A 14,324-nucleotide genomic window follows, 5' to 3' on the forward strand; every position below is an offset into this window, starting at 1 on the left:
CTCGGGTTGGGGCTGGAGAGAGGGCTGTGCCTGGGAGTGACAGTGAACAGGCAGATTATGTTGGTGTTTTCTCAGCCCCAAGCCCTTCCATAAGAGAAGTAACAGCAGCAATACTCAATTCTACATTTCACTGAAAGCAAAGTACTATTATTTAAAAATGGTATATAAAAAAATACAAATAAATGCGACAGTAGTAATGTTAAGGGGGAACCTGAACATATATTGACCAGCTGTGTTCAGTTAAAATGTTCACGAGCACTGCTAAAAATAGACTTCATAGCAAACATGGATCCATCACAATGTGTGTGAGTGTCCTGGTAATAAAAGTGACTACAATACAGGACTGTGTGTGAGTAAGAGTTAAGGATGCGGCTCAGAGACGCATGTCATCTCTGGTGCTGCACCCCCCCAGGCACCCACACTCAACCTGCCCCGTGACAAATAGCTCATCCCACAACTTTTCTCTACTCTGTCGTATCCCTCTCCTGCCCCCAAACCCCATCCTCCCTCCCTTGTTGTAACAGGCTAGTGAACTGATTGAGCCCATGCTTGGGATCTGACACGGTGGCGCGTTGCCTCCTATTTGTTGATTACTATTGATTTTCTTTGATACTTCATTTAAAAATCAATAGCCCGGAGAAAGAAAAATAGGCATGGTTTACACATACTTTAACATACTATTGTCCACTGAAGGAGGCTTCAGTTTTGGCAGCACCGTGGCAGCAATTAGGGGGAAAGCTCTTAACAGGTGAAAGCCTGGGCCCTCAGATCGATTCCCAGTTTTCCTCCTCAATCACAGAAAGTGGCCATAAATTTAGCTCATCAGTATTATTCTTTGGACAGCTGTGATGCACATAACGTCTGCTCTCCATCTCCTCGTCACTCATAAAGCGTCTCCTCGCAGGAAACGTTGTCCTCTGTCACAGAGAGAGAAAGAGAGAGGGGACAGATGGATGCATCACCTGGAGTTCATGCGTGTGCGGAGCTTCTTTGCCTTCTTGCGTGCCTTCTGCCTCTCCTCTCCATCCTTCACACTCTCAGAGGAGACGGTGTTGTCCGTCACAATGTCCACTATGTACTTCTTTAAGGAAAGATGCTCCTGAAACGCATGAAAACATTTAATTACAATCTCATTAGCTCATTCTGAAATCGAGATGGACATACAAGGAGTGAGAGGAAGAAAAAGGGTTCAACAGAAAAGTGCAAAGGTGTGACAATGAATTGGGCCTTATGGGACAGGAGTAACTATCTAGGGTCCCATATTCCCTCCGTAGACATAACATCCAGCTACTGAGAGAGTCACCTGCTGCCAGCACCCACAAATATTTGCAATATAGCCTGCAGTCCCCTTTGTGACCTCACCCATATCACCACAAGGATATCATAGACTGGGTGGATAGTCTATCAAACTAAAACAAGGATCTTCAGAGCTGTAGGCAGTTAAACTGAGAACACAAAACCTGTTCTACCAAAATATACATGTAGCTAATTATGTCCATATCACAATAGAAAAAAAGCAGTTGAATCTAAGCCCAGGCAATCTGCTATAAGTAGAAGCTTATCCATTGAAATGGCAGATGTGTGTCCATTGTGTGGCATATACACCTCTGGGCAGAGCAATTGTATCCGGTCATTATCAGGGCATCTGCAACACTTGCTGTTCGTTTGAAGCCACATACCCATGGTAATGCTGAAGGGGGAAGAGGCGTCGCTTCCAGTCTAGTGTGCACCACACCAGGCCTGTCAGATCAGATCAAGCTGATATCTCCACCAGGAGACAGAGAGAGGTAATCCAATTTAAAAGAACATGATGTATGTGCAAGAAACCAATTACCCAATTATGTTGTCATCCAAAACTCTAGAGGATGGGATGGTCCACAAGATAACCGTTTCCATTCAGCAGCCTAGGCTGCGTGTGGCAAGCCCTTCCTTTTTGTCAAGTTTTGGCAGTGCACCTGCTGCTTGAATAGGGGTTTCAGATGAAACCCTTGAAAGACAGGTGTTATCATAAGCACAAATAGAGAAGACCTACAGTTAACCACGTGCTAAAGCGCTCAGCAATCCAGGAGTCATAACAGCAATCATAAACAGGACCGAGAATCAATTCTTGTTCCTTTACTTGTTTGACTTATTGATTTGTGACCAACCAGATCAATCAGAGGGAGGTTCAGGGTGATTAGAAAGTAGCTCCTCTCAGATCAGTAGAGATACAGGCCTAACAGGAATACAATGGTAGCATCATTTTAAAGGGATTGAAGGGAAAAATAAACATCTAGGGGAACATCACATGAAAATCGAAACAATTTTTCACTGGAAGTGGAACACATCTTGAATAAATGTCACCCGTCTAACGAATGAGTCAGATACAAAATAAGCACTTGTGTGCCGACGTGCGTAGCGCAATATTGTTCAGTTGAGCCTTTCAGTCATGACCGTGGCTCTGCCTTGCTTGAGAGGCAGCTGTTCAGTATTCTCCCTAAGAGCCTATCCACTCCTGTGCTACTGCCGTTTACTTAACAGAATTGTTTCAGCCACACCTCAAGACATTACTAATCTCAAAATCACATCAAAGACAGTTTGAAGGGAGCTTAAACATTAATTCATGTACATAATTAATTGATAAAGAATATCATGTAATAGCCTAATGCTTCTATGTGAACTTAAAACTATGAGTGATTTTCTGTATCTTGTCAGGTGATCTGATGAGGCAGTGTGACAGACAGGTGTCTGGCTGAAGCAGGAGGACAATGGGCTACAGAGCCAGGCCTGAGGGCAGGGCTCCTTCACAATACCTACCACACACGGCTTCTCTTGTGTTCCATTCTGGAGGGAGTAACCAGAGAGCTGTCTAATCATTACACACCCACAGTGCCCAGAAAACAGGCCTCTTTAGAGACAGGCACAATCTAAGTGATATGTTCCCCCACCACCTCTTTTGTCCAAGACGAAGTCGGCTTTCCCACTTGGTGTGAAACAGACAGCTGTATGTCATGTTGGGTACAATGTGATGGCATACTGAATCCAGTTACACACCATCTAAGCAACTGTTCACGGGACTATTTATCAAATAGAGCTGAATGCTTTGTGACATTCAAGTCCTGTAGCACTAGCAACACAGTACACATGAAGATGAAAGACTACAGACTGATAATAATCCCAAAATATAAATGTTTGTTCTCTACGTCATCTGAGAGCCTAATTCTTTAGCACGCTGTTCCTTAACAACTCTTTCAATTACATTTTTGTCTTTCAGGAAATCTGAACCGCAACTTCACTCCTTCGGCTAGTTAAAAGAGTTTACAACTCTGTACACTTTTTTTCCTGATTGCCTGGCAGAGACGGGGTTACTTCAGCTGGTACACTGTGTATTTCAACAGGGCTCTCTGGCCACCAGAGGGGATTCATCATCAACAAGAACCTAATTTAGAGCTGGCTCCAGGAGGTCAACTCTTATACCCAGAGGCCTGAGTCCACCACAGCCTAGCGACCCCTCTGGTGGCCCAGGTCAGTCCCATTGCCCCACCGTCAGAGGCCCAGCTGAGGGTGCAGGAGAGGGGCTGGGGAGGGATGAGTATTCCCTTGGAGAGTTCACTGGTGTTTTTGTGCCAATAAATAAATCCAACATGTCAAACACGAGGTGTCCTGGACATTTCCTATATCATCTTAAAACAGGACAGATGACAACTTATACGTTTAAGTAAAGAGAGTGATTGCAATCCCAGTCGGTATCTCTGCACATTGATCCAGCCCTGTAGATAATCATTGTATCCTCAATTTAATTTGTGAGTCCTTGAAAACGGGAGAAGATGACCAAATATGAAGCTTTGGGGCATCTGCCGTCCGCCTTCACTGAAAAACTATGTAGTGAACCCTGTACAGTTCAGCCAACCATCTTCATTTTAATTAAAAATCTTTCATTCCAGCAAGAGTTATGGAACCAACGGCTGGAAAATAGTTGCCAGTTGCATGAATTAAATACTGCACACCAAAACGAGCAGGACATAAAAATAAAGGAAGGCAAGCGTAGTCTATCTAAACAAAAATCCCAAGACATTTCTCTATCTCCTGCTTGATTAACCTTGAACGCTGAATGAAAACATGGAACAAAAGCAGGGCCGAATACCCCATAATAGAAACATAGTGCAGTAAATGCTAAGAGCATGTCTATCCCATTACAACAAAGAGCTATTATTTCACAGAGAACACCATGCTGCTGATCCATAGTACATACATTGAAATCGTTTGGACCCGTTAGCTAAGCCATTTCAAACCCCACCAGCCACTACTATTGTAAAGCATAGCCTACACTGCATGGTTTAAAGGCAGTCTGAAGAGATAGTGTGATACTGGCTGTGGCCATAGTACTGTATTAGAGATTTGAATGCCTTCACTGCAAATGCCTTGTTTATCATACTGTCAAACAGAGAAATGGGCTGCAGTTGGAAAGCAAATGATTTAGAGTGGAAGGTGGGGGGATTAATGATCAGCCTGTGAGAACAGGTTTGAATGAAGGAGCTGCTCGGGCCAAAGGTGATGCATATAGCACCAACAGTTGTCAGCCTCACAAAGAACAGCATGCTGAAAAGGCAATCTCATACTGCAGAGCAGGCTGAGAAGCCTCCTTACTTTAACAAGCAGTCTTCCCATGAAAAGCACTCTGTGACAGAACGGCCTGTAGACATGGGGGTGATGTCACCCCCTCAACTGAGTCACTGAACTCTAACTGTTTACATTTCAGGGCCCATTTATTATCTCACAAAGACCTGCGAGAGAGCTTCTATATGATGGGATTCATAAACAATAATAATGAGCCTGTCATAAATGACAAATAACCTTGATTTAATATCACAGAGAATATCTGAGTGGTATTCTTTTGTTGGGATGGTGGATGGATGGGGTATCTTTCTATTTGAGGTAAGACTTTGGCGGTACGCACCACTTCCTCGTCTGAGAGCTCCCGTCCCTGGATGCTGCTGGTGTCTCTCACGGCCTGCTGGTGCCTCTTGCCCTTGGTGTGGCTGTACAGGTGCACTTCCGTGGTGATCTACAAACACACAGGTCAGAAGTAACTGCTGAGGACACAATGGAGACAGAGGCAGACAGGGTCTACAGTGTTGTAGTACTCGAGTCCAGGACTCTAGTCCGAATTTAGTCCCCATGACTTGTGACTCGAATTGGATTTGACCATTGGTGACTCGGACTCACCTTCTTGTGACTTGTATTTGCACATGGGACAGGATAGGCTATGAAAAGCAGAATATTTGCAGCACATGATGCGTAGCTACACCTTGTTTAGGCTACACCTTCTTCAGTCATGTAACCTCATTAGATAGCTAACAAACTGATCACGTTACCAGCAGCCTATATGCAAACATTTGGTGGCACAGAAAGAAAGAAAAGGTATAGCAAAATAATGTATTGACTAAATAATTCCTCTTGCCGCTACACTATATCTGACTGAGAAAATAACTTGATTTTGAGTTCATGCGCACTCTGAGCATTTGGACCAGAACTCGAGCACTGGAACTAGAACTTCAGCCAAAGACAGTCGTGACTCGACTTGTGATTCGGACTTGGACTCTGGCTCGAGCACATGGGACTCGACACGGACTCAAGGTTTAGTGACTTGACATCACCACTAACCACATTTTCATCCACAGTTTATATGCGAGTAAAGCCATACCATATTAAAAGAAAATCACGACAACTGTGATGGAAACAGGTAGTTTTGGTATAATTTTATAAATGCAGACAGAGTTTGTTCGTTCAACATGGTGGGATCTTTTAGTGTTGATAAAATGTACTATGAAGAAAATGGTGGTGGAAATGCCTTTATGCACAAATATTTATATAATATCCATCATATCGAAGCAAACTTGGAGTCAGGCGATGAAATGGTGTGTGGTCTTCCCACTACTATTAGGCAACAGATGAAATAAGTTATTATGAACTTCACAGGGTGGTGAAAGTGCACAGTGATGCGCTTGATGCTCCTTTCCATTAAATATTGAGGGTCTGGTGACATGATAATCTCTGCTTGTCTGCTGTTTGACAAAAAAAAAATATTCTTGCTCTTATCCATAATAATCTCATAATGTAGACTAGCTTACCTGCACTGTATCTGCCAGCTGTTGGCTAGAGCGCATGTGTCAAGACCAGAGTAGGCACATTTTCTATTTAACTCAACAGTGTGTGTCAAAGCGATCGGTAGAGTTGAAAATGCAATAGAAACACATTGAACTTTTGATTTTTAATTGGTACATAACTTTAAGCAAAAAAGTAAATGTGTGCACTAAGTCATCACGCACAGACTTTTCTCCGCAACAATTCCGTTTGGTGGAAACCACTGGTGGGAAAATGTGCATATTTTCTTTATATGAATTTTAGAATATTAGCATGAAAAGCCGTCACCAATTGGATGGAAACCAAACTACTGACTGGCAACATAAATTACAACTAGTTTTCAATAAGATCAGACAGACTTCCTCCTCCATCGGACTAAATAGTGAGACCTGATGTTTAGTAGGTGTCAGGAACTTAACTGCAGTCAACACGCCTTTAGTGGAATGAACTGACATGGTTAAGAACAAAAGGTGACAAGGGTAGCCACGTAGTTTCTTCAAATCAGCATGTGATGTGTCAGACAGATATGAGAGCATTGTTAAACTGAAGATGCCGTAATGGCTGTATTTAATGGCATTCTCCTTTCTGACAGCACAGCGGATCATAGTAGTTACTGACAGATCCACTAAGGATGATCCATCTCAACACAAACATTTACAGTGAACAAATGTAGCCTATATAACAACATTAATGTGATTGGCTCGAGGATGGTCTATTCCTTTTCTAAATCAAGCAGAATATGTTATCCCTGTACTCTTTTTGTTTGTGACAATGATTCATCCTCACACCAACTGATGAACCAATGTCCCTTCGGTCGTTCTTGCACCTCACACAGAGTGAGTATATATAGTTTGGCATGTCTGGAAAATGACACACTGAAAACACTGGTACAGTAAACCACAAACTGTGGGAAAAACTGAGCTGGACTATACACAGACAGAAGCATGGCGTGAAGATGAAGAATTGACACAAACAGCGTGAGGTTAGGTTGATGTGGACGTGTTGTTTTCCTCCCACCAAGGGCTAGAACAAAGCCCATTACGGATGGCCTCGGTTTAATGTCATTAAATAGAGTGCTGGCTGCTGGCCTATAGATGATCTCTAGTGTCAGATGCTAGCCAAGGTCATCGGAAATGTTAACAAGATTCCCCCCCTCCCCCCCACACACTCCTGTTTATCTGATGCTAGTTGGAGCTCCAAGGTGTCGCAACCTTGTTGCGGTGAGAGCCGGCCTGGTCCGTCACAGATAAATGTGCCTGCCAATAGATTTGTTGCCCGTCACTTGAAAAGCATAGTCATGCCCAGTCATAAATCTCCACCCCAGAGATCATGTTTAATCAATGCAGTTAAATCCTCATTTAAATACATTCTCTTCCAAAATCAGCTGAATCTCCTTCTCATGAGCATTTATATGCATACAGTCTGCCAAGGGGGACCGCCAGAGCTGCTCTACTGCCACAAAGCTGCAGCTCCTTTCCCCTTCAGTTTAGGTTAAGCATGTAAGCCAATCAGTCTCACAAATTAGTGCAAGGAATTAAGTTAATGAAGTAAAGGGTGAACTTCTCACTGGAGAGTGGATCAAGCCAATTAACCATTTAGTATATATACTTTCTCTACTCAGCATGTCAGCATCTGTCTAATGTTAGCAGGTGTCTGGTGTCTACTGCATGTCTAGTGTCAGAAGAAACATGCCAAGGACAAGTGGGCAAAATATCAATCATCAACTACACGAAGAACAATACAAAGACATTTGGTTAAAAAGAAACTATCAAAAACCATTTCAGACTGGGACTTTGTGTACATACCACAACATTGCACAAGGAGCACTGTTTCTTGCGCTCATACGGTGTCAGTTTGGGGGCATAGTCAGTGTTGGCATGTCTGCCACTGCTGAGTTCTGCTGCCTTCTCCTTCCTCTGTTCAATCTGCTCCATGTGCCTGCGACTGCTCTCATCATGCTGGGAAGGAGAACAACCAAGAGATCATGAGATTAAGAGGGACTTTAGTCTGGTTTACAACAAGGAAATGTAAAAGCTATGCGTGAAGCCTCTTTGGTCATAAGCGTCCAACCTCGTCGACAGATCTTTAGGAGAGTACATAAGGTGTCCTGACCAGTTAAGAGTTACCAGCAGGTGTTTGATAATAGAAAAAGTAGTCAGTGGTTCCTGCTCCACATGCAATTGCTTTGGAGTGGTTGAAGAATGTTTAGCTATTTCTATATGATCACTCCACAAATATTCTAGACTTACATGCTTATGAAAATGATTCCACGTGAGCCCTATTTCACATGATATGCCTAAATACGTATAACCACATAGGCTAATAAATAATCACATAGTTTTCTTTAGATTATTTCATTAACCTACATCTAGTCATTTCAAGTTATCCCTTTGGAACGCAATAACACGTAAAAAAAAAAAGCTTAAAATTGGGCATGCCAATTAAAGGCATCTAGGGCCTATGTTAACTTTAATTGTGTTCGATGAAAATAAATGATAGACCTTTCAAACATTTTATGCAACATCATCAGCAACTGATTTGATGTCAAAATGTGTTGATATAACGGTGATATACATTTTTTGGGGAGATGCTTTGTGGATATAACTGAGGCAGGAGTGAGATTGTGCAGCAGCCTCACTAACCTTCATCTGGATCTTCTTCTGCAGTTCCTCCATGGCCTCTTGTTGAGCAGCGCTGAGGGCAGCCAGACGCTCCTCTCTGTCTCTGTGGAGAGAACAACAGACTGGAACAGTGAGAAGAAGATCCTCCGGATAAGGGGTGGGTAATCTATTTCAGACGAAGCACATTGAGGGGCCCATTTGACAGTACAAAAACAGATAGTTGATTCCAACTGAGCCGGGGGTACAGACCTGGCCCTCTCTCGTGCAGCGTCTTCCCTGGCCCTCTCTTTCTCCTGCTTCTGCTGCTCGATGCGTGCCTCCTGCTCCTTCCTCCTCATAAGCAGCTCCTCCACCCGTGCCTGCCGCTCTGCTTCCAGAGCCCGCTTACGCTCCTGGGGAGACAGAAAGGGACCACAGCCAGTCAGTGGGACTGTACAGTGTGGTGGTAAGGCAGAGAGGGGGAGCTGCTGCTGTCCACTGTTACCTGTACAGCCTCGTCTCTGGCCTGCTTCTCCTCCTGTCTCCTGCCTCTCTCCTCCTGTAGCTCGTTGAGGCGCTGCTCGTACTCGTTCAGCTTGGCCAGCACATCGTGCCTCTTGTTCTGAGCTTCCAGAGTGTTGATGAATGCTATCTCATTCACCTGCAGACAGACACAAGGGACTGGTCAACAAGTGATTATTATAACAAATAGTTTTTAGTCTGCCTTTAGTCTAGTTTGCCATTGATTTTTTCAGTGATCCTGTTTCTTTGCTTTTAAGAACATTCTCAATGTCCAAAAGTATTATCAAAAGCAACATCTAATTAGGAAAATTCTTCAACTCTTGGACATGTAGCTAGGTGTGCAGAGTCCAAGGGGTCAGTCCTGTACCTTGGCCTCCTCCTCCTGAGCCTTCTTCACTATGGCCTGGAGCTGCAGCTCCCGCTTGAACTCTGCATGGAGTAACTTCTCCTCCATCATCCTCCGCCGCTGGTCCAACAACTCCTCCTTCCATTTCCTGACCTCCTTCTCCTGTGAGGGGAAAGAGAGGGAGGGAAAGACAGCTTGGGTCAGCTCATTTCACTCATGTACATTCTCTAACCAAGGCAGACACTATTATTGTGTCTTGCATTCAAAGCATTTGCTGCTACCCGCTCTGGTACGATGTCCACAGGGATTCATGTGAATATACACCACTTCATGTACTTATGTGGTTAATACTCAAGATTATCGAAGGGCTCACTCATCTCATGAGGGCCTGGAGAACAAAAACAAACGTCATGAAAGATTGTTGAGTTTGGGCTACGTCTCTCCCAGACGTGTCTGTGGCCAGCTGGGTTGAGAGAGACAGAGCTGGCCTCTGTTATTTAGTGATTCTTTTTGGCAGTGTGCTGACAGAAGCTCTCCACGTGGCCAGGCTGAACTGGGCTAAGCAAGGCTGTGGTGTTTCCCGTTGGCTCTGTATGGCCACTCACCCTCTCCAGGAGCTTCTGCAGTTTGTGGGTCTTCTCATCTCGCAGTTTATCTCGGAGCTGCTGGGCCTTCAGCTGCTTCTCTTCATGTTTTTTCTTAGACTCTGCGATGGTTCTGCCAAGTAAGACAGAAAAAACAACTTACACCTGCCATCCTGTCCTCTCCCCCAGTCGTTCAAAATAGGAGCGAACTTTGACATGCACCAAGATCTTTTCTCTGACAAACATCAGACTGACATGAGGAGATGTGTGTCTCACCTTTTGCGAGACGGGGAGGACAGTTTCTCGTGCATGTGGATTCCATGGCCAGGTGGTCTGGAAGGCTCCTCCTCCACGATGTCCCCCCAGGAGGTGCTCCGACGCCACGGCTCCCGCGCTGCAGAGAGAGGTGAGTCTGGACATTGACCACATCTGTCTTTTTAGCAAGAGCATCAACACTCAACCAATCTCATTATAGATATATTACAATTAAACAGAAAAGAGATTTACCGTCATAGTCGGCTAGCATGTCACTCCAATCCATGTTGAATCCACCTCCACTGCCAATGCTGGCCTGGGGGAGAGATAACCGGTTCACGATTACTGGCAATCAAATGGATATTACAAGGCGAGCAAAACTCAAGACCTGGGGGAAAGAGATCCTACCACTTCAAAAGCACTTCATATGACCAAAGAAAATTGAGAGAGAGTGTGTGGGGTCTGTGTCTTACAGAGAAGTCACTCTCATTGTCAGTCTCCAGGTCATTGTTCTCAGCCTGGATCTCTCTGGTCAGCTGTTCCTCTTCAGCGATGGCGCTGGCGATAGCCTCCTCGTTGGCCTTCTCCAGGCGGTCAGCCAGCTCCTCCTTCTTTGCCAGGACCTCTGCCATGGACTGGGGCTGGACACACGGCACACACACGCTCACATACAGCACTTTCTTACTCATTCAGGTTTCACTAAGCCACTGGCAGTCGGGGTCTATCTCTACCTCTCTAAAATGCAGGAATGTTGTCTATTGCTTTTATCAAGATTGTGAAATATGTTATTACATGTATATACTGGTGGGCTTGGTGTGATCAACTTAAAAGATTCCATGAATTTTATATTCAAGAACAATGATTCTTAATTTCATACAGCTCTAACGGTACTATTTAGAAAAGTTCCCAAGACCCTTAGTATCCTAACATGTAAAAACAGAAAAGAGCATCAAACCCAAAAGCACAAACCGCACCACACGATCAATCACAAGTTCACAGGTGAGGAAGCATTCAGGAGTCATGCAGAACAAGTTCACTGTGAGAATGACGAGATGGTGGAAGGAGGCACAACCATGGGACCAATTCACTGACATGGTGTAGGAATAAATACTTACTAGATGAGTCTAAACAGCCTGATGGAGCCCATGTCTCCATTTCTATTAGTCTTTACACTTACAACATGAACTTGACAAACTGCCTTTCCTTAGTCACAAATGACATTTACATTTTAGTAACTTAGAAAACACTCTTATTTAGAGCAACTTACAGGAAGGAGCATTTAGGGTTAAGTGCCTTGCTCAACGGTACAGACAGGTTTTTCACCTTGTCGGATCGGGGATCCGACTCAGCACCCTTTCAGTTACACTCTTAACCTCTAGGCTACTTGCCGTCCAATCACTATCAGGGAGGACAGACAGTTAGCAGCACTCCAGTCCAGAGAGGCCAGAGCTCCAGTCTAACATAATGAGGGAGAGGTTTCTCTCACCACTGAGGCAGTTTCTCTCTAACTAGGGGCCTGCAGTGCAGTCTAAACAGCACTGGGCTTATCTGAGCCACCCAAAGAGGCGTCTGGCCTGGCCCAGCACTAAGACCAGGTCTGCCTGTGTTTGATCTGAGCTTAGATAACTTCCCTGTAGACCATTTAGAAGCCCTCCATCTCTAGGTATAATGAATGGCCTTCAGAAGAGGTTAAAGTGCTGTGGAGGTATCTATGACAGTAGCCCTGCTAGTGAAGGAGGTTCTCCTCGATTAACTCCAGAGAGACTACTTATGATGCCAAATGAGGTAGTAATAAACCTGACACAGGACGGTTGCTGATCACTTAATGCACAGTGGAGACAGAAAACAAACTAATACCTGACACAGCCATTGTACACATGCCATGATCCCTGGCCCTTTGGGCTGAACCTGTCCCTGAACTGGATACCCTGTCACAGGTTCGCACCATTTCAGTTCAAAGCACAGTCGTTTTGATTAGTGGCCACTTCCTCAACACAGCATAACAACAGGGCCAGCCACTTCAGGAGTACCAGCAACAAGCATGACAGACATTGCTTTCTGAGCTCTCACAACAAGAGCCCCATGGACATCCTCTCACAGCCAACCACCAACACCCCCACGCAAACTGTCCTGCCTACCTGGCACGGAGCTGTTCTGAAGGGGCTGTGCCGCCTGTCATGTTAGCACATTGTGGCTGGAGGCTCTGTAGATTGACTTTGTTTAGGCGCTGAAGGTCCATGGGGGATCCATGACCCCCCTGCCCTGAGCCCTCCCCTCCCTCTGCTCCTCCATCTCTCAGCACTCACAGTGGAAAGCTCTTTGGGGTCCAGCACACTCTCCAGTTTCACCGCTGCCATAGGAGCCTCAGCCAGTCCTGGAGCAGATGTTGCCATGCCCTGTGACGTGCCCCCCACAGTCCCCTTGTCCCCCAGAGCACAGGCCCCGTCCGTCTGGGCCGGGTCTAGGGACGGAGGGAGGGCTAGGGCAGGGACTGGTAGGGATAGGGCTGGGAATATCGTAGGGTCTGGGTCCTGGGTAAGGTAAAGGGTAGGGGTTGGGGCTGGTATGGGGGGAGGCGCGTCCTCACAGGGTGCGTTGACACACTGCCCCAAGTCTTGCGCACTGTCTGATGGGGGCTGTACCAACACAATCACACACACCATTCAAGACATGCATATTCCAAGCATTTCATGAGAGCAGTAAAACACAAACAAAAACAATTAACACACAGCTGAAAACACACATCATGCAGGGAGGTTGGCCCTAAACATTCAATTCTCATAAAAACATCAAATAAAACACAATGTGGAAATAGATGAAATGTGTATTTCAAATAAGCAATGCCTAGAATACACCCATACCCAGTGTGTTCCGAGGCAATGAGTATTTATTTAATGAGAGGGAAAATAGCATATTTCTGCTTCTGAAGTGTCAGTGTACGAGCAATTGTGTTAAAACTGATATGCCCTGTCTGGAAAGGCTGTCTATGAATAATGTGGAGCCCAAAACCAAAACAATGTAAGTGATAAAACGGTCTTGTGTTACTCTGCTCCACGTCTCCTGTCGTCCTGAATAATTGATATCTGGGGACTGCTGGGAGGGTGAGTGACTTCAGGGCTCAGTACTAGGGATGTGCAAGGTTATTTGAATATCTGAACAGACATTAGTATTAGAATACTTGTGTGAGTATTCATTTTAGCAAATACATTTTTCTTTACCCGATTTGACTGAAAGGGCTTTTTCTAAAATAAATTGAAATATCAATGTGACATTCTTTCAGACAAGGATATACCATGACATTTCAAATGATTAATTTAATAAAACAAACTCTTCAATAGAATTTGGATGCACAGTGCTCCCCATAAAAAGACCGCTAGCCATCACGTGTAGCTTATGTTGGCCAATCAAAGCAGCAAAAAGGCTAAATGTGTAGGAGTGAGAGTTCACTAAACGCAATGCAAGATGGAATACAATTACGGAATTAAAAAGATAGCGAAATGAGAATCAAATCAAATTTTATTAGTCACGTGCTGAATACAACGTGTCGACCTTACAGTGAAATGCTTACTTACGAGCCCCTAACCATCAGTGCAGTTTAAATAATATGAATAAGAAATAAAAGTAGCAAGTAATTAAAGAGCAGCACTAAAATAACAATAGCGAGACTATATACAAGGGGGTACCGGTACAGAGTCAATGTGCAGGGGCACTGGTTAGCTGAGGTAGTATGTACATGTAGGAATAGTAATTAAAGTGACTATCCATAGATGATAACAACAGAGAGTAGCAATGGTGTAAAAGAGGGAGGCAAGGCAATGCAAATAGTCTGGTTGGCCATTTTATTAGATGTTCAGGAGTCTTATGGATTGGGGGTAGAATCTGTTTAGAAGCCTC

At 44.5% G+C, this 14,324-nt stretch overlaps 1 protein-coding gene across 5 annotated transcripts in view; it reads right to left on the reverse strand.

Annotated features, from left to right (window-relative positions):
* The window catches only part of LOC115152001 (S phase cyclin A-associated protein in the endoplasmic reticulum), a 96,692-nt gene that overhangs the window by 56,150 nt on the left and 26,218 nt on the right, over positions 1–14,324 (reverse strand). Inside the window, exons 9-20 of one of the 5 annotated variants that reach the window (XM_029696422.1) lie at positions 12,737–12,961; positions 10,904–11,071; positions 10,683–10,746; positions 10,452–10,587; positions 10,197–10,308; positions 9,613–9,753; positions 9,229–9,384; positions 8,994–9,136; positions 8,766–8,847; positions 7,929–8,081; positions 4,937–5,044; positions 963–1,099 (exon numbers count right to left, since the gene is read on the reverse strand). In XM_029696422.1, coding sequence (XP_029552282.1) covers positions 963–1,099; positions 4,937–5,044; positions 7,929–8,081; positions 8,766–8,847; positions 8,994–9,136; positions 9,229–9,384; positions 9,613–9,753; positions 10,197–10,308; positions 10,452–10,587; positions 10,683–10,746; positions 10,904–11,071; positions 12,737–12,961 — 1,625 coding nt within the window. Of the gene's footprint in view, positions 1–962; positions 1,100–4,936; positions 5,045–7,928; positions 8,082–8,765; positions 8,848–8,993; positions 9,137–9,228; positions 9,385–9,612; positions 9,754–10,196; positions 10,309–10,451; positions 10,588–10,682; positions 10,747–10,903; positions 11,072–12,736; positions 13,067–14,324 lie in introns of all 5 variants that reach the window. The other 4 variants (XM_029696419.1, XM_029696421.1, XM_029696424.1 and 1 more) reach the window with 4 other exon arrangements.

Source organism: Salmo trutta, chromosome 17 (assembly GCF_901001165.1).
Source record: "Salmo trutta chromosome 17, fSalTru1.1, whole genome shotgun sequence".
Classification (NCBI taxonomy): Eukaryota; Metazoa; Chordata; class Actinopteri; order Salmoniformes; family Salmonidae; genus Salmo; species Salmo trutta.